The sequence below is a fragment of the Photinus pyralis genome, unplaced genomic scaffold, assembly GCF_008802855.1.
Source record: "Photinus pyralis isolate 1611_PpyrPB1 unplaced genomic scaffold, Ppyr1.3 Ppyr1.4_LG3a, whole genome shotgun sequence".
In the NCBI taxonomy this organism is placed as follows: Eukaryota; Metazoa; Arthropoda; class Insecta; order Coleoptera; family Lampyridae; genus Photinus; species Photinus pyralis.
In genome coordinates this window covers 21,488,816-21,513,898 of record NW_022170509.1, presented here as the reverse complement: position 1 = coordinate 21,513,898, position 25,083 = coordinate 21,488,816, and the positions used below count along the sequence as shown (strand labels likewise).

The 25,083-nt window shown below is 34.0% G+C and overlaps 1 protein-coding gene across 1 annotated transcript in view; it reads right to left on the bottom strand.

Annotated features, from left to right (window-relative positions):
• LOC116166136 (voltage-dependent calcium channel type D subunit alpha-1) overlaps nt 1-24,797 on the bottom strand; it is a 37,056-nt gene extending 12,259 nt beyond the window's left edge. The window contains 1 exon segment of the mRNA XM_031480976.1: nt 24,529-24,797. Coding sequence (XP_031336836.1) covers nt 24,529-24,553 — 25 coding nt within the window. The 5' untranslated portion in view covers nt 24,554-24,797.
• Nucleotides 24,798-25,083: the final 286 nt, after the last annotated feature.

Sequence of the window (25,083 nt, the reverse complement as noted above, 5' to 3'; positions counted from 1 at the left end):
TTTAAATAACCACGACCCCCAAACCTTTGACGGGTCATATTGACCCGAACAGTACGTTCGTGCAGTGAAGCTGAACAGGACAGCAGGGTTAAATTTGTCTTTAGTTAAGAATGTAAAAGCCGAGGTAAAAGCTACTAGGGCTTTTAGAAACAATTGGCGAAGTGTTAGGAACTTCCATTCAGCAAATATAATGCGAGTAGCTATAAACAACTTTTTGTTACTAATGCCCGTTTGCACCGATAAATTTAAGCGGAGCTTAGCTTGAGCGTATCTTAAAATCCATGGCAACCATTGTCTTAATAATCGTTGCCATGGATTTTAAGCTACGCTTAAGCTAAACTCCACTTAAATTTGTCGGTGCAAACGGCCATTAATGTTTTAATAATGTTTTGCACCTCATCCTAAATGCCATAACAAGTAATCGATACATTATTTAATAAATTTTGTTGTAAAATAGGTTTAAGTAAATAAAATTTATATAATAGCATTCTGGAGTTTCAAATTTAGATGACTATCAACGAGGATGCCCAAGTGGCACTAATATTCTCAGATCACAGTCATAATATGAAGCATATAAATTTAGATTTCGATAAATTTAGAAAGTGTAGTTACATCACCCTGTTATTCAAATCTCATTTGCAACATCTCTAACTTCAAAAGCATTCAATCTTTACATAGGATAGAGTGAGAAGGGTTTGATATGCTTTGGAAAGGTCCAGGAATACGGCTAGAGATTGTTTGTTTTTATCTACAATGTGGAGGTGCACTAATAAAGGGCATCATTAGTATTTAGTTCTTCTTTAGATGCGTACTGCGATTCAGATAATAGTGTATTAATGGGATCCATGAATCTATCTTTAAAACACTTTTGTATGATTTACAAAGAAAGGATTCCTCAAAATTAATCAAGTAAAAAGGGTAATCGTAAACGATTTAGAAACAGAGCATTTCAATTGGATTTTATCCACATGTAATGCAAAAACCTTCTTAAGCATCCAACAAGTTCCTAACGAAATTGGTGAATACATAATATTCCTGACAACTCGTGGATAAAATGCATGTTGTCTCAATTTTTGGGTATCGAATGAGTGCGTTTGATCATTTGAACCGGTATAAATAAGGATTTTGATATGTCTGGGCCAAAATACACGTGGTCATCACAAATGCGTTAAGTTAACTTTACCCGTATCGATAAAATGCGTTCAGGGGTTTGCCAACGAAATCGATGTTTAAATAAACAAAATATGAAATATTACATTAAAAATTAAATTAAAATATTAATTCTCTTGGCCATATTTAGAGCAAAAAATAGTTTACTTATGCCAAGGGAATATCTAGGCAATCTGTAGTAATTGCATTTTCCACCTCTACCTCTTCTCCCCCCCCCCCCCTCCCTATCGGTTGAAAGATACAGCTTTTGTTTGATACCAGCATAAGTTCAACAACCGTCAAGACAAACGGTCTACAAGGAGAATATGTAATTACTACAAATCAAAACCATGCTTGTTTATTATTTACCCCAAGGACAGTGTACGGCCAAGATTACAAAATGCTATTCGTAAACGGTAAACAACACCCCGAACAATTGACTCCTTCATAATGCGAATGCTCTATAGCACTTGAATATTGTTGATAGAACCACTCGGTCCTATTGACTCTTCTCTTAAATTAAAGGGCGAATAAAAGCACGATGATATACAGATGTAATTTAAACACTACAGAACGTTCCAAATACCAGTCCCCAGTTTTCAAATTTCGAACAGCGTCCAAGGAGAGTACTTTGAGTGCAATTGCAATCACAAGTTTGTGATTATTTAAATATTTCATTGCCAGTCCTTATCTGGAAGACCATCGAGTTGCTCGCATTGTGCAAAATCCATCAGGTGAATTTGGAAGTGGACAGTAGATTGCAGTTGAAGTACATAATTAACCATCTGCATGTTACCTTATGTCACGATCACTTCCAATTAATTCTAATAGGATTTACCACGAACGTCCGAATACATAAATTCCCATAAAAACTGGATTAGGTAGGTATAGGATAAATATAGAAAGCAGATGTTGTGACTAATTTTTACTAAATTGTAATTACTTGTTTATGAAGGTGAGAACAATTAGCTATATTGAAACAATGGAGGTTGGTTAAAATATATCACAAGGCTAGGATTTCTAAATTTATGCTGCAAAATACATGCGCGCGAGAAAATAAAATGGAATTTGTACACATTTCGCTAAGGAAGAACGGTATATGCCAATACTTCTGGGACAAATAAGATAATTTTAAATTTCCCTTAGCAAAAGAAAGATTTTGAATTTTTTAGAAATTAGATTGCGTAAGACGACATCGAAAAAGTATGTAAATTTTGTGTTATTGGATTGCGCAATAAATTCTCTTGTAATGTTGCTCTCGAGTCGCAGTCCTTTGCAAAAAGTATGGTAACATGCGACTTTTCATTACGCATAACGTTATTTAGAAGGGAAATTGAGGGTCAGTTATTGTATGTAAAGGTCTTCTATAAAGGAACTGATGCAAAGCATTTTCTTACACTTAATTGAACAAAAACGCTCATCTCTCCTTTGTACTTGGTAAATATACTAATAACGGTTTCTCGTGTCGTATCCCAATTTTCACATATGAACGCGCCAAAATGTGCAAGATATTTGTAAAGAGCGCTTACATATTGAGCTTTTGGCGATAGTCAAAGGGCTTCAATATAATGAAAGAGGTAATTTAGGTGCAAGATTTAATACAGAATATTACCGTTTGGAACTATTGCCAGGAAAGATCATTATTCCCAAAAACGCATTTTCTTTATTTAAACGGTTTACAATGCCCACTGTTCTGACGCTCATAAATTATAATTTCGTATTTACATAAATCAGAGAAATTTCCAGATTTTAGGTCGTTGGAACGTTATAAATCTGCGCGCATTGTTAATCACAGAGCTGCTTCCTAGTCTGCTTTGGATAGACTTCATTTTATTGAATTGCAGTCCACAATAAGAAAGTTCTACATAAAGCGACGAATGAATAAATGTAACAACCTTCCGATTCAATGAAGGTAAATAGAAATAAGTTGCTTTGCTACGTTTTTGATTTTTATTTGTCAGCAGTATTTCATTAAAATTTGCATAATTAAAAATGTAATTCAATATATAACACTTGACAAAAGAAAAATGATGTTTAAAGTCATACATCAGTGTCTCTCAATCCTTAGAAGGACTCTAATTTCTAGTACGAAACTTGGAATGAAAAACCTTGACGTCAAAATCGAATTCACAGTAAATATCTTGAATGTCGTCAATGAATGATACAGGCATTGCTATTTACTTAGAAGAACAGTAAAATATTTTTTGGCTACACGTTATCCTAAGAGCTCTTGAAACATAGTGCAATTATAGAAATATATTTAGCTATATTATTTGATATTTTGAAAATACAGAAGTCAATTTCAGACGTAAACTCCTAAACGCACTATAAATGATGTTCATGCTTATATTGACACTGCTGCAACAAGACGCATCTGCGATGGAGCAAGTTCCAACTTTAGAGTTATATACTTACAATGCGACGATCAGACTAGGTATTTTAGGTAAATAAATATGAGGTTGTAGTGCAATAATGGTATAGTTTTGCATCATTAGTGATGATTACCAAAGCAAAGGCGATTTAATTAGGGGGGCCAAGTTCGTTCTTTATAATCGTATATATTTTAGGTCGCATTGATGAACAAGCTCACTTGTATCTGCGTTGCAACTTGCAAAGTAGTCCCCGTGCGACTAATTTGTTTCACCAGGTTTATATTGTAAAATGTAGGTAAAAGAATAAAAATTTGACAGCACCATTCTTCAACGTCATAAAGTTCCGAAATTGATAAATATGTTCTTCAAGTCTAAGGTTTGCTCGACTCCGTATTTGAAACAGTGTAGGAGGTGAATTGACAAATTTTTTCGCAGTATGAATCCAATTGTACGCATCTATTGGCTTATGTGTATCTATACAACTTGTCATTTCATTTACTGGAAGACTTTATGAGTTCTGTTTATGGAAAAATAAATGATAATTGTAATTGTTAAGCATACCTAAGTTTAACTGTTGTTCAATGTCGAATAGATTATTATCTTCTTATTTTTGCGTATCTCTCGATCTTGAGTTGTATTGACCAATACAGAAAAAGTTCTTTTAGCATATACAGTGTGTCCCAGGTAGAACTCACCATAGGCAAAATAATTGAATTGGTGGTTGAACGAATATAAATTTCAGTGCTATTGCACAATCTAAGGTTTTGTACCAAGACACAAGAGAATTGTAAGGGACATTCAAGACTGCAAGAAACCGGTAAGCAGGAAAATTACAAGATAAGAAATAAACGCTTTGGTGTCGGAGCAGGTACTTTTAAATATTCATGTGTAAAGAGCCCCCTCTTCAATTGGTCATCTACCAAGCTGGTAAATAACTCATTACTCAAAAGTAATGTTGGACGATAATCATCCAAATTTCAGATCATTGACTGATGCAACTACTCCTGTCCTTTTCTATAAGATGTAGGTCGTTAGGTGCTACAGCAGAACAACCACTAAAGCCTGAGAAACCTAAGTCAGTAGTATCAAAGGCTGTTGAGAAATCAATAAGGATAAGGACGGTCAACTGCCTATGTACCTACACAATTTATACTTGTTTCATTTGCACGTTTACGCTAGATGAGAAAAACGCCATTCCTTCACACGAGACGCCCTTTTAAAACAGACCAGATCCTTTTAGAAGTAATGCAATCAACGCACTCTTTTAATTACGAAGGGTGGATTCCTTAATTAATCAACCAATGATTTTCATGTCGTGACTACTTGACATTAAGTACTTTATTACATTTACATGTAGTTCGTTCTTAATAATGAGATAATAGTAATAACTTATAGATATCATACTTGTCGACAACGCCGTAGATTTAAAAAGTCCTTACGTAATTAAAAATTCATTAACGACTTCTTGTAAAAGATTTTTATAATGAATAAAAAAGTGTATGATGTAAAAGTGCGAAGCTGAGGAAAATTCACGTCCATCAAACCTTATACTCCCTTTAGATTCCATAATTTTTGCCTTGAGCTAATTTGTGATAATGAATGTATCATCAGTAAAGTGTTCTCGTTCCTTCTTTTATAAAGAATATTCTCACTCTCTCAAAATTTAATAGAAAAGATTTTTCTGAAGCTTTATAAAAACAAATACATAAAATGATGGTACCCTCATTGTATGGAATACATTCTGCACTAAGTAATACCATTGTATATAAGATGTATATACAATGGCAATACGTTCCATGTGCCAAGCATCAAATTGTCTACGCCCTACGGAATAATGATAATTTATTAACCATACATTTCTTTCAGATTGACGTACTGAATACATGTTGAAATGTAGCTTGTTTATAATTATTATTTCACCCCATAAACTTTGTAAATTCTGAAGTGCTGCAACTGTAACCAACATTTTTAGAAAGAAAAAAGCGAGAACGCCTGAGGTTATATAATGACCTAGAAAGTCTATATGAGAAGGGTTTGCTTAAACATTAAAAATCGAATATCAAGAATTACAAAGAAAAATTGCGCTTAAGCAAGTATAATATGTAATGCATTTAAGTACAATAAGAATTACTTATTCAATGGTGATACTAAATCGATGATGTCGGCCACAATGTAACGCTATTTGGGATAACGTGGAGCGCCAGAGAGTTAATAATAGCACAGATGTTAAATCTGTGATAATAGTCACATCAAAGGCATCCTGCTTGAAAGTTCAGGTTCATTTTAATTTTATGAAATATGTTTCGAAAGCAAAATACATTCACACCTATATCGAGCTAAAATATATATAGGTTAGCGTTAGAGGAACGAAAAAATAACATTTCAGTTCAGTGTTCGAATTACACTTTTCCAGAACTACTGTTTTACTCAAATTACAATCTGCCAAGATGTCGGTTACCAGATATTTGGCTTTTAGAGAGCAAACTTCTTGAATTATCTATACAAAACGGCCTCAGTGTGTTGTGTGCTTCACGAACATTCAGGTCAACGTATAGAAAATCATGGAATTATATTCTACTGAGTACTGATATTAATCATGTTGCGAACGGCGTGCATTTTCATTTAATTTAATGAATTATGTTCCGAAAGTAAACTCAATTATACTAATATCGTGCTAAAATATAGGTTAGCTAGGATGCACGAATGAAACTTAAATTCACTCAAATTTTACAGTTTACCAAGGAGTCGTTACCAAGCTTTGGGTTTTTAGATGGATGAGTTTCATATATATAAGATAGTAATGGGGAATCAAAAATATGGGTTTCTGGAATTCGCTTGTTTAAGTCAAATTTATATCTGGAAAATACGATACCATCTCGAAAGCAAACGAGCCTACACTTTTGTTATCAAAAATGGCATTCACGATTCACGCACAAATTAAAAACTTCGATTTTAGGTTTTTGCAACACTTTCGTGAGCTCACTCACCGGTGCGTTCAAAAGAATTACTCAAGGGTCGCATCTATTCCAACAACAGAATCGCGTGTCTATAAAATGGCAGGGCATGATTTCAAAATCATAATTGCTAGTGACCAAACGATAAATAATACTTTATCAACGGAACGTCAATATTTCCATTGTACTTATCTTTATCAAAACATCAAGACACCACGATATTGCTAACAAGTATTCTCCTTTCACTGAAGCAAGTGATGATGCCTGACAAAACATTGGCCCAAATCTGTGCAAACATTTAAATTCCGAAAAATATTAAATGTGGTGTACAATACAATGACAGTAACAGTAAAAGAATGCCTGAGCTCGGAATTAGGACACATATCATTAGTTGTGTAAACGCCGTTCCATTGTTCGATATTATAGATCCGCAATAAAAAATAACAAAACGAATCTTAATTTAACATTCCTTATAAGTAACTAAGCCGAAAATCGACTACCCCAAAACAAAAGTTATGGGCAAAAAACCAATTTTGAAAAAAAATTCAAAGGGCTGTAACTTGATCTAGTGGCCCAATCTTCAAACTGTTTGAAATTATGGATTCTACAAGCAAAAATCTATAAGAAAAAGTTTTTTCCCGCTCGATTTTTGACGATTTTCCGGCCCAAGGTGTAAGCAAGCCTTGCTTTTTACCGAAAATCGACTACCCCAAAAAAAAAGATCGTTTTTATGTCACGCTCTGTGGATATGCAGATGCACTTGATATTGTTGAAATTTGAGCCGCTTCTATAAACTATGTGGATTCGAATATCTAACACTAAAAGGCGTTTTACTCAATGCCTAGAAATGACGGTTATTAATGCACAGGGTTAAAAGGAATGTGTAGAGATTGAATGCAGTGTATCGTGTATGAATACAAAATACACTCCATGAATGGTATGTGTATATTGCACAGCATGCCTTTAGTACTTTATCAATCCCAATTTATTTAATACGCTCAAGTAGAAAAATAAGGAATACACTACCAGTGGAGTGAGCATCCCACATTTTAATAAATAGGTACCTACATACAGAGCGATCGCCACCGAATTTTTCCTTGTAATTAATATCTGTTCCGTCGTTATGAATTAAAACTTAAAAGGCAGTCGCGGTTAAAATCAATGTCACTAACACGAATGATAATAAATAGACGATTACGTTTCCAAAATCTAGCAATTAAACAACAAGTGCATGATTCCATACTGAACAACTTTCTTTTGCTGAGGCCTTGAAATGTTGCTGTAAGTGCTTCGAATAAGTCAAAGTTCGCACTTCAGGTATTGATCGCTCGTGTATTCTACGAGCAGATAATTTACTTTTATCAGCTTTCGGTCAAATTATCTTACGTATTGTTTTGCTTTCACCTTTCCATTTTCTCCTTTTTCTGATAAGTAGACAATATATATGTTTCTGTTGGCCTTATTATTATTGCATCTGGGTTATATGGGAACCTTAGTAAGTAAACTACACAGGGTTTCCCAAAAGTCCAGGGACAGATAAGTTTCAAACAACTGTCAATCGTCATAAAAATTACATTTTAGATGGTTTAAAATTTTCATGCGCTGGGGAGTTTTTTAGGGGGTGGTAACCACAACATTTTTAAATTGCAACCCCTGTCGAGTTTGACCTTATTTTGCAGGGTAATTAAGAGAGACTTATGGGGATGAGTTTCTTTTTAATTACCTTTAAAACTCAACAAGGGTTGCAATTTAAAAATTTTGGGGTTATCACCCCCTAAAAAACCTCCGCAGTGTATAAAAGTTTTAAACCATACAAATTTAGTTCTTATGACCCTTTATTGATTTCGAAATTTTCACAATTTTTTATTCGCTAAAACTTCACCGTCCCGGGACTTTTCGCAAACCCCAACAACGAGCGGCAAACACTGACGGGCGAACCGAAAGTCCAAATGACTAAAATTTAGTTAGTCCCTTGACCATTGTATTGTCTACTTATTACTGAAAACAGAATTGGAAAATTCGAAACCGTTCGCGAGTTATTATGCATACAAACGGACATACAGAAAGTTTAAAATTAAGAACGTTTTGGTTCTCCCTTAATCTTATTTTGTTTGCATCTGGTCACCGTTTACATGCGCTGAGGTAATTATATGGTCCAACCACCCAACATGTCATGTTTTACTCTGAGCTGTGCAACTACAAGTTATATTTATTAAAAGGTAATTAAGTTATTACATCAGTTAACCATCACCTAAACAAAGAAACTTAGAAGATCCAACAGTTTAGCGATTATGAATTCGTCAAAGGAACGTAGTAGAAAGCTCGAATAAATTTGACATCTTTTTATCGATAAGATAACTGACTATTGTTTGGCATGAAATTTAACAATCAGAAATTTCGCACCTTGTAGTATCTCAACAAGGTTGTGAACATCGCCAAGCGCCAGCACTTTAATTGTGTATTAACTTGAGGAAAAACGGGTTTTCCTAGCTTGGTGTGAATCCTCATCGCACTCGAGCCTGATTAAAATGAATGTTAATTATTTTGACTATACGAGCCTTGTTTTCTAATTACTGTATTCCTATTGTACTTAAATTGCGAGTTATTTGTTCATTATTGCACAATTATTTTCAACTCCAAACTAATGATGCTTTGCAATTAAAATTTAACGAGGTATCAAGTTGAACGTTGATCAAAGACTCTGAGAGCTCATAAACATCGCAATGGCCTATTTCGCTTTCTAAGCATCGAATTTTGACTGAAAACTAGTCTACTGTGTAAGAATCGAGATTACATTATTGCACCCTTCGTCCCTATGATAGTATGATTACATGCAAAAGTATCAATTTAGGCGGTTGGTCTTGTATACAATTCTCATTTCATGTACCTGTTGAAATACCATTACTATTAATATGGAACATTTCCAAATTGAGCACCAGTTATGTACGTTTCCAATTACCGATACTACGAGTAATTTCTTCATCATCGTTCAAGTAAACGTGCAGTGACCATACAAAATCGCCCCAATTAAAATAGTACCTGAAGTAGTGAGCTCAAATGACCGGTAGCACATAGCCTTATTCCTCTAAAAATAAAAGTACTCCTCGTTGTCATGTATAGTATAATCGCCATCAACACATCAACACATACTAACAAAAGTAATGGTAAACATTTACAAAAAGCTTGTTTTTTTTCCAAAAAACCAAATTTAACGAAAAGAATGGCAAAGTCTTATTTGAAAAGCACCTTCTGTTAAGCTTGTACCAAAGAAAGTTGGCTATGCGCGTGCACAATCAATTTTTTGACTCATGGTTGATTGATGTTACCTATAGGAAGCAGCTTCCGCTAAAATTTCAGTAAGAAAAGTAAATTTGTGCATGGGCAATAATTTTCATGCATCTTTTGGTTTGCAAATGCATTAGGAACCACTTTCTCTTCGTAAAAATACGTCTATAAATAAAAAAATTCTATCATCTATTTTTGACGTGGTTTCAGTTCGTTTTTACCTTCAGTTAAAATGTCTTCTCCTCTATCATGGGATTTATTGTTTCTTCAATCAAATTGGGGTTTAGATCAAGATTTTGGGCCTCTTTAGTCCAAATAAACGGCAACAGTTTTAAAATATGGGAAGTGAACAAAATGGATGTTCTTTCTTGTACGTGATGTAGAAAAAATTACTTGCTTGGTGCAAGCCTTCACATCATAACGAACCAAATATCAAAAAAGTAGGTCATTACGGCTTAAGATCTGATAGTGACACAGTTGTAAGGACGGGCAGATGGACGGACAAAGTGGCCACAAGAGCCTCATCTCGATATCATCAAATTTAAAGTTGTTTGAATAACGCAGATGAGAAAGTGCAAACTAATAGGGAACTGTTCACGAAATTTCTCACCGACATTTCATACTTATTGAGTACGATAGTGTATGTACGTATGTAATCTATTTTCCAGAAACGGCATTTAAAAACCCAATTCCATTGGATTTGATCATATAGGTAGCTAGTTTTTTAATTGATTAAAAGGTTTTTCTTTCGGCCTTAGGTAGTTTTTTATTTCGTATACCGGATACAGGTGCTTAAATTTTTGTGCTTGTTTGTGACTATCTAAACGCCATTTATTGTCATATTAAAATGTCTGTCCGTCGCGTTGATCCACAATTTATTTACCTACAGTACAAACACGCAAACGCATTACTTTGACGGACAACAATTAAATTTACTACGAGTGTTACAGACGTTTAGAAAAGAATCCTTTTTCTGTCAACTAAAAGTAAAACGGTCTCGATGAATAAAGCAAGAAAATGGAATGGCATGAGGTCGAGAATATTAATTCTTTATTCATTAAATGGTTAGTTATAATCACGCATACCGAATAATGGTTGCTGCCCGAAAATCCACCACGAGTACCTGCATTCTAAGTTAATTACGGTCAAGTATAATCGACTTTTTTTCGTGATAAACCACCGTTTCACCCACTACAAACAAATCTGCATATATACCTACATATATAAAGTGTAACAATGTAAAAGCTCGACTTCGTTATACATATATATTTAATTTAGGAAATTGTTGTTGATACATTTGTCAATAAAACAATATCCAAAAGGAGATACTCTTTTTGTTATAAAAACAGTACAATAGTACGTGATTAATTACACTTCCGAATACAATTTTATATAAAAGCTTTCTTGCCATGTCTAGTTAGCGGAGTTTGCAAACTCTTATTTATTAGTTCTATTAGGTAAAAATATAACCTTTCGCCTTTCACCGATAATTGAATGCAGTTATAATGAATCCGTTTGGGCAACACATCCACCCTAAATGTATTGCTTTACTTTATTACACGGACCTGTCTAAACACGCACGTTTACAGATTCGTAATTTATTGAAATTTTGTATAAGTGAGTATATACGTAAATAGTGGGGTTATGCCAGCTTTTAATTAAACTTTTTGCATAGTTCAAATCGGCTTTTACGTTCATAAACGGGCACCACAAACAAACTTTTCTAATAAATAACGAGAAATGATTGTAAGGATATACCAATTAACCGATTTATCTTTTATTAAATATTCATACCTATATATTATGAAAAACGGGCGAAATAATTAAAACCGCAAAGCAGGCAAAATTTTATACACGACCTCAATACACGGCTGTATGATTTCGTAAAAAAGATTCTGTAAAGTGAGAAAAAATTGATATTACTCCGACGTACTTATGGAGATTGCGGACAGTATTTGCGGTATTTGTATAATTATATAGATCTATTCCTCCAACCCGGTATAGATCTCAGTGGAAATGAGACACAAAACTACAAAAACGAACGATAAAAAAAGATAATTGATAAAGAAATAAAGGTTTTAAATTAATTAGTATAGTTTGATGATGATTCTTGTATCATTTCTTCAAAAACTTGACCTTTCTTCTTTGTAAAATTTTAAATGTATAATTTGCCATTTTTTAAAATGGCTTAGGGTTGCAATATACTCTTCAATGCTTACGCTAACCCTTATTTGCAATAATATTAATAATAATAGTCACAAATTGATCCGATTCCCAGTTTAAGAGTTAGGAACGTAACGGGAATTTACATACCAACGCATAAATCGTGTCCATATACGGCTAGACCTATCTTTAAAACCGAAATATGTGCGATCCAAGCACAATGAAAGCTAGAATCACTAAGGGCTATGCTGTAATGTTAAAGAGATACTATATTTAAGAAATTGAAAAATTACATTAATAAATTCAGACTTTTAAGTGTTGTATACGAATTATGATAATAATTTTAGCGCAGGTACAATCATTGACAACAAAAATTTGAATATATTGTTTAACTTGAAAATGCAAACACAAAAATTAAGGTATCTTAAGGTATGTTGGTTGCTTATGCTGCAGAGTTTACCTATCATTACGTTTCTCAGTGACCGTACATGCACATTGTTGTGTAGGTAATATACTTGTGCAAGCACACAGAAAAAATAAAATGTTTAATACTTTAACGTAGATATTTTGAATTAACCAAAAAAATCGAAAACATTCGTTCCATCCATTATAGGCGCCAATACAATGGTATTTTACCTAAATTCAATAATGATATTAAGATATTAGTTGGAGACACGAATATTAATTTGATGGATATTAACAATAACATTACTAATTCGTACCGAAGTTTACTTAGTGAATTTTAGGCTTACAAAACAAAATTATTACAAAAACAGACTTCACCAAGGCAATGGTAACTTAAAAAAGACGTGGGATGTCATTAATGAGATGACTAACGGTTTCAAATCTAGAGGGCCTTTGGGGAACATTAAGGGCATATTTGGGGAGTTAATTACTGATGATGCGTGTAAAGCAAACTTTTTTTAATACTTACTATAGAGATGTAGCGGTTACTGTGGCAGAAAACATTGATCGTTACCCGGCTGAGAGAGTGATGCTAAATTCTGCCAATATAAACCCCAACACAATTTATTTATCACCAGTTACTGAAGTGGAGATAGAAAATCATATCCGTACATTACACAACTCTTACTCCCCGGGAATTGATGGATTATCAAACTCTATTATTAAAAAAGTTGGTCCTATAATAAGCAAACCTATTGTTCATATTATCAATTTGTGTTTTAAAACAGGCAAATTTCCTGGAGTTTTTAAGAACTCTTTAATTATCCCGATTTTTAAAAATGGTGAACTGAGTAACGTGAGCAACTACCGTCCTATCGCATTGACAAGTAGCATCAGTAAAATTATTGAAAAGTGTCTTAAAACTAGGTTAATAGACTTCATTAATAAGCATAATATTCTATCGGAATTCCAATTTGGTTTTAGGAAAAATGTAAGTACCAGCGATGCAATTTATGAATTGACATCAACTCTGTATCGTAATTTAGACCAAAATAAAAAAACTGTAGCTGTTTTTCTAGATTTGGCGAAAGCCTTCGATACTGTTTCCCATCCCATTTTGTGTCAGAAGCTATGTAACATAGGAATTAGAGGTGTTGCCAATGAGTTAATCGAATCATATTTGTTAGGTAGAAAACAAACAGTCATGGTAAATAAGGTTATTAGTGACGAGGTACATGTTAAAATGGGAATTCCTCAGGGAACGGTTTTAGGCCCAATTCTCTTTTTGATATATATCAACGACCTGGTTAAATTAAATATTGGGGCTAGAATTGTATCCTTTGCTGACGATACAGTTTTGGTCTTTGATGCGGTAAACGATGAGACATTACGCATAAAAATGGAATATGGCATGGCCCATGTCAAGCACCAACTAAACACTGATTTGTTGTCCCTTAATTTAAAGAAAACTCATTTTGTGTATTTTTCATTAATAAATCGCCAAGTTCCTTTCAATAACGTTTTGATCCATTCATTTAGTTGTTTAAATCAAAACTACTTAAATTGTGTATGTGATCACAACATAATGGCAGCTTCTGAGGTTAAGTACTTAGGTATCCTAATTGACTGTAACTTACGATGGAAAGCCCATGTGGACAATGTAACTAAACGAATAAGATTGTTAACGTACAAAATTAAATTACTTAAACCAATATTACCTGACAATTTATTAAATATGGTATATTACGCTACAGTACAGTCGGTTATTATGTATGGCATTTTAGGATGGGGTGCAGTAGCAGAATGTTATTTGCATCAATTAGAAATTTTACAGAAACGGATTATTAAAATACTTATGGGTAAAGGACTATCGCTACCCTACCAATCTTCTGTTCGCTGAATCGGGATTATGAATGATTCGACAATTGTATCTGCAAAAGATTGCTACTTTTACTTTTGAGCGCAAAGATACATATAAAGTGCTTGCCCATGAACATTATACTAGAAGCAACCAAAAGACGTTAATAATTCCTAAAACGAGTACTTCTCATGCCCATCATCATGCATTATACTTGGGTGTTAAGCTTTATAACAAAATGCCTATCTATTTAAAAAATTGCGAGACCCTACATGCTTTAAGGATTGGCTATTAGGAGTAGAATTGCATTTTTACTCCAAGCTAACGTGAATCTCTTTCTAGCCCTTATGTGGTTCTATATTTTGTTTTGTTCTTTTTTTTGTATTAGTGTACATACTCGATGACCCATCACGCACGAGCCTTGGCTTATGTGATTGTTGCCAATTTTTTCATTATATCTATAACCACATATTATGCTAAATAAATACAATACAATACGATAAAAAAAAAATACAATCGAAGTAAAGTCCATTTAAAATTTCACCCTCATAATTAACTGAAGATAATATAGATATATTTATTGATGATTTTGACCTTACTCTTTTTCGACATAATATAACGCTGAACATCTACCTATATAGCGGTTATTAAATACCATCCACCATCCAAACATATGAAATGCAATAATTTGCTTCGTGGTTGCTGCTTGATATGTTTCATTTACGCGAAACCCTTTCGATTTTCAATTATCCCGATAATTAAATTGCTTAGTTGTAATGAACCGGATTAATTGTTAAACAATAAACGCGTCAGTCGCAGTAATATGCCAATATGTGTAATACATTAGGTAAATTACGTTTATTTTCATAATCACCTATTTTACGATGTACGTATTGCCTATACAACATAGACGCCCTACTATATCCACTGTTCGGCGTGTTCCATTTGAGAGGGTGATGGATAATAAATCACCATTGCGAACTAGAGCGCATACTATAAAGCGAGGACTAGATATACCTACAGTGTTTCTACTCCAAGTGGACAACGCAATAGGGGTTATAAAACTCGTCATAACTAACACTTTTTTAGAGTAATTTTTTTTTTCATTTTGGCTTTTGTTTCCGAATTATGCACCTTTACAAAATGGCGGTCATTTTAAATTTTGGAAATTGAAATTGAATTGTGCTAATCAAAAATGAAAAAAAATTACTTTAAAAAAGTAGTTTTGACGAGTTTTACAACCCCTATTGCGTTTTCCACTTTGACTAGAAATACCCTGTATATTATATATGCTTTGGTTTATGCATTCTGGATTAACTTTAGTTATGCACTATAAACATATACAAGGGCTACGAAGAGGCAAGTGAAACAAATGCAATGACAATATTAGACGTAATTCCTGAATGTTGTATCTGATTCTTACTCTGCTTGAGAAGAGGCAGCACTCTCCTAAGAGAAAATGTGGAAAAAAGCTCCTGATTTACCAATTAGTAAAAAAAAGCTCTGGTCGCCATATTTCCGGACGAACAATATAATATTCCTTGGAAGAACGGCGAGCAAACGTAGTGTATAGGTACCTACATCAGTACGTCACACATTTGAAGTGATAAATTATTGCTGTCTACAAAGTTTACAAAACGAAGGAGTACGCTCAAACAAAATTCAAGACAGAACCAGTAACCACCTATTCAAACCATCTCCGAAAATTAAAAAAAACGCAAACAAATCTCATAGTAAGTAGTCCTTTTTTGGTTACACTCGGGAAGAATACAGAAAAAAGGAACTTCGTTTCTTTACCGTGACTAAACCAGAATACAGAAAGTTCTTGATAACATTTACGCTACTTTTACTTTGCAATGTAATGTAAAGGAACATGCTTTACAGTTTACACGTTTCTTTACATTTAATCATTGAATAAAAACACTATTATTCAATGATTTAATGGACCGTCAGGGTGCCCTGTTCGTGGAAAAATTTTAATTAGTAGTTCCAAAATGTTGTAACCACTTTTGATTCGACTGCTTTTATAAGTAGATTTTTCTAGTCCAGGCCAAGGTTAAATATATCTAGACTTCCTATAGAAATTATCTTGGTGTCCTATTAATTTTACGTTGGATTTCGGAAGCAGTTTTCTGGCGGTTGGAGAAAAATATTTCTGTCATATGTTTGAATACAATCTTATACAAAGGAGCATGACGACAAAATGCGATTGGTAGGTACGTAAGACGCTTTTCATTTCCACACTGTAGTTCGCTTTTAGCAAGATTTAGTTTATTCTGTGCCATACAGATTTTACTAAATCGATTGCTTGGCTTTTCGTTTTTCTATTGGCATAGAATTCCATATGCATTTAAATTTAAAAATAGGTTATCAGTTTTCCTAAAATTAAATCTTGGGCGCTTCTCTCTTTTAAGCGTTAAAAAACAAAGAGACAGGATATAATCGCTTGGGAAGCACGATTCATCCCGTGTAAGTTGTGTTCATCCATCGGGAATTTAAATGATGAAAAAATTATGTCGTGATTCCATTACATCGATACCGATACCTACAACTCTCGATTGCTATTTATTAAGACGTTTTTCAAGCCTTTTCACACTTGACCTCTGTTCGCCAATTCGTTGCGTCATTTCCGAATGACGCAAATAGAATGAGCGTTAGGATTGGGGTTACTGGTTGGATTGAATTGAACCGAAATGCTCAATTCTACTTGGAACGCAAAAGCATTACGAATACTGATACTTACTGAATGGCGTAGGGAAATTGCGACCGTTTAAATTGTATTATAGGGACGGAAGGTATGTGAAGGTTGAATATCCTAATAAGGATTTAACTAATTTATATTATTGATTAGTCCTAATCCAACCATGAATTTCGGGTACCTACTCAAACTTGAGTGCTACAGGATAAAGCATGTCACTAGTTATTTTCCCTCTTGTCGCACCAAAATGCGTGTATTAGTTCATTCCAAAGCGCATTCGTGGAGCGTGGTGGCAAATCAATTACTGGTCTAAGTTTGTTAATTAAGTCATTTTCGGTGTAAATGACCCTTTCGTATCATATTAATCTCATGGACATCATTTGGTTGTCATTTCACCTCAATCAACCGATTAAACACATACATAATAAAAACGCATTTCATGTACCTACCGACGCGACTTCACAAAGGAAGGAAGAAAATTGATCTCCATTAATTTGCAGTGCACATTTCCACAACTCTAAATGTAGGATTAATCTTGTTAGGTTTTCTATAGATTTACTTTCCAAATGGAAAAATAATTGGCAATTTTCTAGGTAGATGATTTACAATAATGAAGAGGCGACTAACAATATTGAAACTGCATATATATAATATATCCTCCCAATTCGGAGCTAAATTCCTCGAACATTACAATTTTTTACACTGTTTAAACATTACAAGATTGTAAGAAATGTCTATCCGCCCTGCCTTAGGTGTTATTAAAAGGATGTATTTAAGTGACTATGCACGTAATTACCACCAATCGTAATTAAAATCTAATTAGATATCCTTAATGCATATCCAGATCCAATAGTGCTTTAGCTGAGCTTCATCGTCAAAGTACCTCAAACCATGCAAACATGTTCACAGTAAGTAACATAATTGAATAACCAAAGCTTTTAAGCAAAGGTTTGCGAATTTATGAAATTTTAAAATCAATCTTGTAAAATGAAAAGTTATATAACGAAATTTCATAGAATACCACTGAATTTTCGGTATATACGTGAGAAACATAAAAAGTGAGAATAATATTAATATATTCTAAGATGCTGTAATATGTATTACCTAGGTACTTCACGTTAGGTAGGTAGGTATGGTCCATGAAGATAAATTTTAAGTAGTTTTGTATGTGTAATTATATTTATATATACATAATTGTGTCAGTTTTGGGGTGTAGCGAGCTACATGACGTAGCATACGACTTTTTTCGTGCAGCGAGACGTGTAGCGCGCTACCTAAAAAAGTAATAATATTTAGCTGTAGCATGCTACAATTTTTGGAGCTGTAGCGGGGAAAGTAGCGTAATTCATCGGTAATTTTAATGTTTAAATGATGATCAAAACAGATTTAATTTCCTCCGCCAAAATTAAGCCTACAACGGAAACGAATTGAAATTGCATTTTTTTTCGACCGTTTCTCCAAAGGTCTAATCGTGCAAGGATACCTATCGGAGAAATTTCCTGAAACTGGAAACTATATGTCTAAAAGGTATTCTCGCAAATGCGTGCTTCATATTTGGAGCGAAGCAGAGTTTTATGAAGTAAGGACCTCGAACCACAACCAATATATGTAAGTACTATACGAAGAAATACTGTTTTGCATTGCATTATATATCATTCAGGATAATCATAGAACAAAACTTTATCCAGTAACATAATTCAACCTTAATCTTTTTGCTAAGAGAAAACAAGTTCTTCACCATACCTCATCTTTCAGATTATATTTCATCTTAATTACAATAATAGTAGGTATATAGCTTACTTACTTCCCTACAAGAGCATTTAGAAAAATAACAAAACTGTAGTACCTATTATGCTCTCCAGGAGAGGATGCCGATCACAGAACACCTGATGCCGGTCTAGAATCGTATGGTTTAATATGAAAAAAACATACGATTGTAAACCGGCATCAGATGTTCTGTAATCGGCATTTTCTACTGGGCAAGCATAATATGTTCCTTTCGTTTATTGCAAAAGGAAATAATTCCAATTTTATTTGAATATCACCGACTAAATATAGGTACATAACTGCAAACTCATTTGTTTTACAAAAGTTTGTAGATAGTTACAGGAACGCCTACGGGTATTGATTCCGTCTGAATATCTGAATATCTAATATGATTTATTCCAAATAACGTTGAGAAGTAGATGTTTGTAAAGTTCATCAAGTTTACCATTCGTCATCTTGTATAATCACTGTACATACATTACATAGGTACACACTTTGAAGGTGTACGTGCAATATCTTATTTAGTAAATCTAAAATTTTCAAAATCTTATCTGTGTTACACCGATGTTAATGCTGGCTGCATTACCACGTTAGTTTGGTATAAAAGCATTTATAGAGAAGGTCATTGATGAACTTTGAAGCAAGAAGCAATAAAAAAGAATTTGTCTCTTTACTGCAGAACCCTAACGTTTCGAAGGCAAGTGGACGTAAGATGTAGTTATCTGAGTTAAGTTAACCAACTTAATTTATAAATAACCATTTATATTCCAGTTGCTTCCGCTTATCAGCTATTTCGTGGGGTGCTCCTGCAATTATTGTGGACATAGGATCGAGCAAGAGTGTGAACACGTGTGACATCCCCACACAAGTCGTTGCAAAGTATACTTTGGCAAATATGCATGTATACCTTTATCAATCTTTTTGACTGTGTGTATTTAATGCAGTGTTAGATTCATTCTCTTAATTTAAATGGATAATTAATAATTGTAAGTATTTATATCAGTTATTATTAGTCAATTAAACCATTAAATAAAGAAGTATGTAATTAGAAAAAGGGGGGCCCCAAATATTCTCATTGCTTAGAGTCTCTCATGTCCTAAATCCTATTGCAAACAGCGGACCAGGTCGTGGGTCCGGTAGTGAGGGACGTTCGTCTTCCGTCGTCGCAGAAAGCGGCGATGACAAGGGAGGATGTTTAGAGGTAACAAAGGAGACACGAGACGTAGGTCCATGAATCTCATTTATGGAAGAGATGGAAGAGCAGCGTTTTGCTGAATCTATGCCATGAGGTTCTAAAAATTTTTTTTTTTTGGAATAAATATGATTATTATCTATTACGAAAGCTCGGATAACCTTCCACTCTTTACCGCCTAATTTTTCCACAACTATTGAACTGCCCCCATCCCCCCATTTACATCATCGGCGTTGCGTTGGAGGTTGCAGTGAAGTGCACAAGCGGTAGCGCTAAAATCAGGTAAATAGGGAGGGTTGATCTTCCCGATACACGATGTTATGAGATTTGAACCACGCATTTTGTGTTTTATAGTCGAGGTACCTATTCAGGTCAGGTCTCAGAATACGCTTTAGAAATAAAGGCGAAAATGTCCGGCAGGCTCCCCTAAACACAGTGAACAGTATTTTTATGAGTCCAAATATGAACTTCAACTTCATGAAGTCGAATTACATTTGAAGTACATATTCTTATACACTGCCTTTTTTTGAGCCCCGAAAAAAACTTTGTCTCAGATCGACCCGGAAAAAACAATTTTCTTATAGAATGTGGCCTGTAGAATCCATAATTTCAAACAGTTCCAAGATTGGGCCACTATTTCAAAAGTTACAGCCCTTTGAATTTTCTTTCGAAATTGGTTTCTAGTCTATAACTTTTGATTCAGAAGTCTAATCGAAAAAGTACGAATTGTTTTGGATTCTACGCACCAAACTTAATAAGAAAAAGTGTTTTTCCGAGAAATTTTTGTGCAGTTGATTTTTGGTAAAAAAGGAAGGTAATAACTGCCTTTTTTTGAGCCCCGAAAAAAATTGTCTCAGATCGCCCCTGAAAAAAAAATTTCTTATAGAATGTGGCCTGTAGAATCCATAATTTCAAACAGTTCCAAGATTGGGCTACTAGTTCAAAAGTTACAGCCCTTTGAATTTTCTTTTGATTGAGAAGTCTGATCGAAAAAGTACGAATTGTTTTGGATTCTACGCTCCAAAATTAATAAGAAAAAGTGTTTTTCATTGTAAAACACTTCAATTCAAACAGAATTTTTTAACAACCTAACATCAACCCCAATTAGAGAAACGTGTTAATAATTTATTAATAGTGCAAGAAACTAAATACAGCACATACTTATAAATTTCCAACGGGCCATTATGATCTACAGGCTAGGTGGCAATCGCCACCCGCCCCTCCGTGCCAGTCCGCCCCTGCATATTTTCAATGTAATTTCTATACATACGATTTTCACAAGTTCAAGTGTTCTGACTACGGCAACTATTGGTAGGTACTAAAGACATGTTTTGATAGCACCTCACGGAGTATTTTAACTAGAATCATCAATTTACTTTCAGAATTTTGCTGTACGTCGATCTAAATCAAAATGACAAAAATTGAATGATCGCAATGTTACTGCAACGTACAGAATAGGTAGTTGACATACACTTCGTTCGGAAATACCTATCAATTATGAAGGGGATGCGCCATTCAAAATAAGCAAAAAACATCCATCGTGGAGAGAAATTGTAGGGAATCTAAATTTAAATCTTACGCTTATCGGAAATATTAAAGCTTTCCTCTTGCAAACTTTTTGTATTGATTTTATAATTATCCTGTAAATACATAAAGCTGAGAAGTTGTAAGGAAACTTCTTTAATTGGTAATTACAGTGTATTGCGCAAACAACCTTTGCCCTTCCCTTACTATTGAAATTTAATGCAATGAAAGGTGAGCTTTTACAAACAGCCATCCACGAAGGTATTCTTGTGCATTCAAAATTAAATACGTTGGCGTTCTATGTATGTACATATGGAAAGTATAATGCACAGCCTCAATTTGGAGAAGCACTTCAATTATTCTTAATATAAAGGATATGTTCGTGTTCGCTCCACATGCTAGGGAGGGAAGATTAAATGAAAAGCGACCAGCACTGGAACGGCATGAAAATGAACAATAGAAGCTTAGATTATTTCTGCATGCCTTGCCCACCGAGACATAAATGGATTTATATGAGATCAAAAGTGAAGACCATTGTGTAAACCAATTTATTTCGTATGTGATTTGACGTTTGTTTAAAACAAATAAAATAAGGAAATGGTAGGTTCGCTAAGTTTTTCAATTCCCCATCATCACAAGATGACGAAGGAATATCGTGACTAATTAATTGCCATTGTATAATTTCACAGCTAATATTATTGGACGGTGATGGTTTTTTTTTGGCATCTTTCCATTTGCTACAAATACTCCCAATGCTACTAAAACAATATAAAGGTAAAAAATAAAAATCTAGGCATCATAGTTCAGCCGTATTGAATATATTTTTAGACGTACGATTCAATTAGTGTTACTAATACAAAATATCACTTTCCCTTCTAAGAAAACGTGCTTAACACGCTTTTCAATGAAATCTTCGTAAGCGAGCTCTAAAAATAAGCACACGTTTATAAGTGGAAATAAATGTGTGAGAAATTCCTCTTCGATTTTATTAGTTGAACCAGATATGCGTGAAATTATTATTATTAGATCAATGAACATTGCAAATATAGATAACAATATGTACTTGCCTATGCATTCGAGAAAGATGCATACCATAACAAAATAAAATATAAATTATATAGATACTAAATAGCAATTAACTCTTCAAGGTGGTACAAATCTTCCACGTTTTGTTTCAAATGGCTGTCGTGTTTCAGTTCTATTTTACATTTTTTAACTTTTCGGATGATAAGACGGCTATGGCGAATGGCTAGAAGTTAAAACTAAAAGAACGTAAAGATTTTCTCTAAAGTACATTTTCGTTTTTTGTTTTTGAAAATATTACTCCAGAATAAAAATGTCGGCAGTACCAGTTGTGTTTCGATTCCCGTATGGAAATCAAGATGGGTAGGTACCATAACAAAATAACTTGCTAAAATTAAATAAGATGATTCGTGACAGAACTTTTTATTATACGCACATGACTCGCTCCTTTTAGTGACAAATCTGAAATCGCCAAGTTTGGCTACAGATTTGGAATATTGTGGAGGTTGCAGAAAGTTCTGCTACAAATCTTGGTTGGTAACAAAGCTTGCATCCGATGGGGATGATTTTCTCATAGTTAGCGTAATTCCATAGTTGAGTTGGATTACAAGTTATACGTACTAAAATTGTTTGTAGCTTTACATCGTGAAAACATCCTCGAATTATAGAGTATATCATTTTTATTCGGGAGTTTTTAGTAAAAACATACTTTCACTATGGGTAACTTTTGAAGTTGTTGGGAATCTTGCACTTTTGTCTCGAATGTCTTTCGTGTTTTAGTTATATTGTATATACGTCGATACATATTTATATCTTTCTTCCTCGTGCGAGGAAAGACAGAAAAATTTTGTGTTTTTGTCTTTTTTTGGTTTTCAAAATCAAGTTCGACACACAGAACAAAAATGCACAAACAGAAACGTTCAGGTGCTTACACGTACCATTCTTGACATTATTCTGTTGTACTTGTAGGTATATTTTTGGTATAATTCAAACCAGTGCTTTCTATTTTGTAATCCAACCACAAATGCAACTACTTCGCAGAATTTATTTTAAAGCGCGTGAAGCAAATAAGAATAGCTTATTTCTGATTTCATACAAAGTACGACCACGTATATTCAAGTATTCCTAATCGTTTTTCAGAAATAAACATAAAAACGATGGCACATAAAGGTAAATCAACAAATAGAAAAAAACAAACTGCCACGCCTATCTCAAAAGATTGTTTAGATTTTAAAAAATTACAAGATGTTCGTCCTACACGTTTTAAACAGTATGTCACTATCCCTCTTCTAATATTTTATTAAATGCAAGTTACAGATACATTTAGTAACGTTAATTGATTTGGCACATCTGTAAATAAATAGGAATATAGGTATAAAGTGTAATGTTGTTACATTAACAGCCCTCAGAGTTAAATCAAGTGTAAAATGCTTAATTTAATTAACGAGTGCACTTAAATATTCACAACTATCAACAGTGAACTTTTAAAATAGGTATAAGTTGTAAAAATGAATGAATATAAGAATATTAGCCCAAATATTGATCAGTTTAAATAACAGGAGGATAAAGGACATTTTAATTATTCGTTAGAAAATAGAAAACGGCAATGATTTCAAAAAGTTGGTGATCACTTCGTTTACGGAAGGGACACAATTTGGGGAGAGAAATTTAAAAACGCGCTATAAAGGATTTATAGTCCTTTGTACACAAACTAGCGATTTCTTTGTGATCAAAGGAAGATGAGATAAAATTCAGCTGAATAGTTAGGCAGGACCTTCAAAGGATATATAGTAACCTACATGCTGCCTATATCGATCGTAGTAGGGCGTGGTATGGTTCTGTGTGATTGCCCTATATATTCAAATCAAATTTGAAAGATGGCCATTGACTTCAACGGAAAAAATAATTTTCATAACAGTAAAAGTGTCCGCTATGAACATGCAGAACAGTGTTAAAAATTGCTTCGACGCAGCATCCAAACTTGGCCAACTCAAAACAAGGTAGGTGTGTGCGAACAACACGCGAGCTACAATTTTTTTAAACAACTTCGGGAAGTTTCAATTGTTAGTTTACGATTGTTAAAATTTTTGCAATTACATTTTGTGGGCGATGTAAAGGGGCAAGGAAACAATTCTTACCGGAGCATACGACAGACTGATCCATAATAAACAATTCTTTGGTTATTTCTGTGAGAAGTTAAAGCACAGTCGATCTCCATAGCTGAATCACTGACATTACAATAGACACAATATTAGAATGTTACAAATATAGGCGATCGCTAAATCACTTTTACATTTTTACTTTAGCGTAATATATTTTAAAGCCTCACCCCGCATTATATTTTGCGAGTTCGGCGGCTAACAAACTCGACGGTGCGACAACGAGCGTCTCGGCGCTCATTTCAGTGCGCCCTCGCCCGATTTCAGTTAGAAGTAGGTTCGGACGTCGTCGTCGTTCTGAACTGCAGAATTAGATTTTATTTTCCATTCTAACTGCTCGTCGCCGTACAACTTAAACCAAACATCCGTTTTACGTCTTATATTGAGCTGACACTGTCTAGCTTTTACTAAAAATAAATCACCACAAAATATCTATTACTTGCTTTATAAAATCGCTTCCGACGAAAGGATATTTCTTAATTAATAGGCGGTAAACTATAACTTTGAGATTAAATCACAGCAGTAGTTGAACTT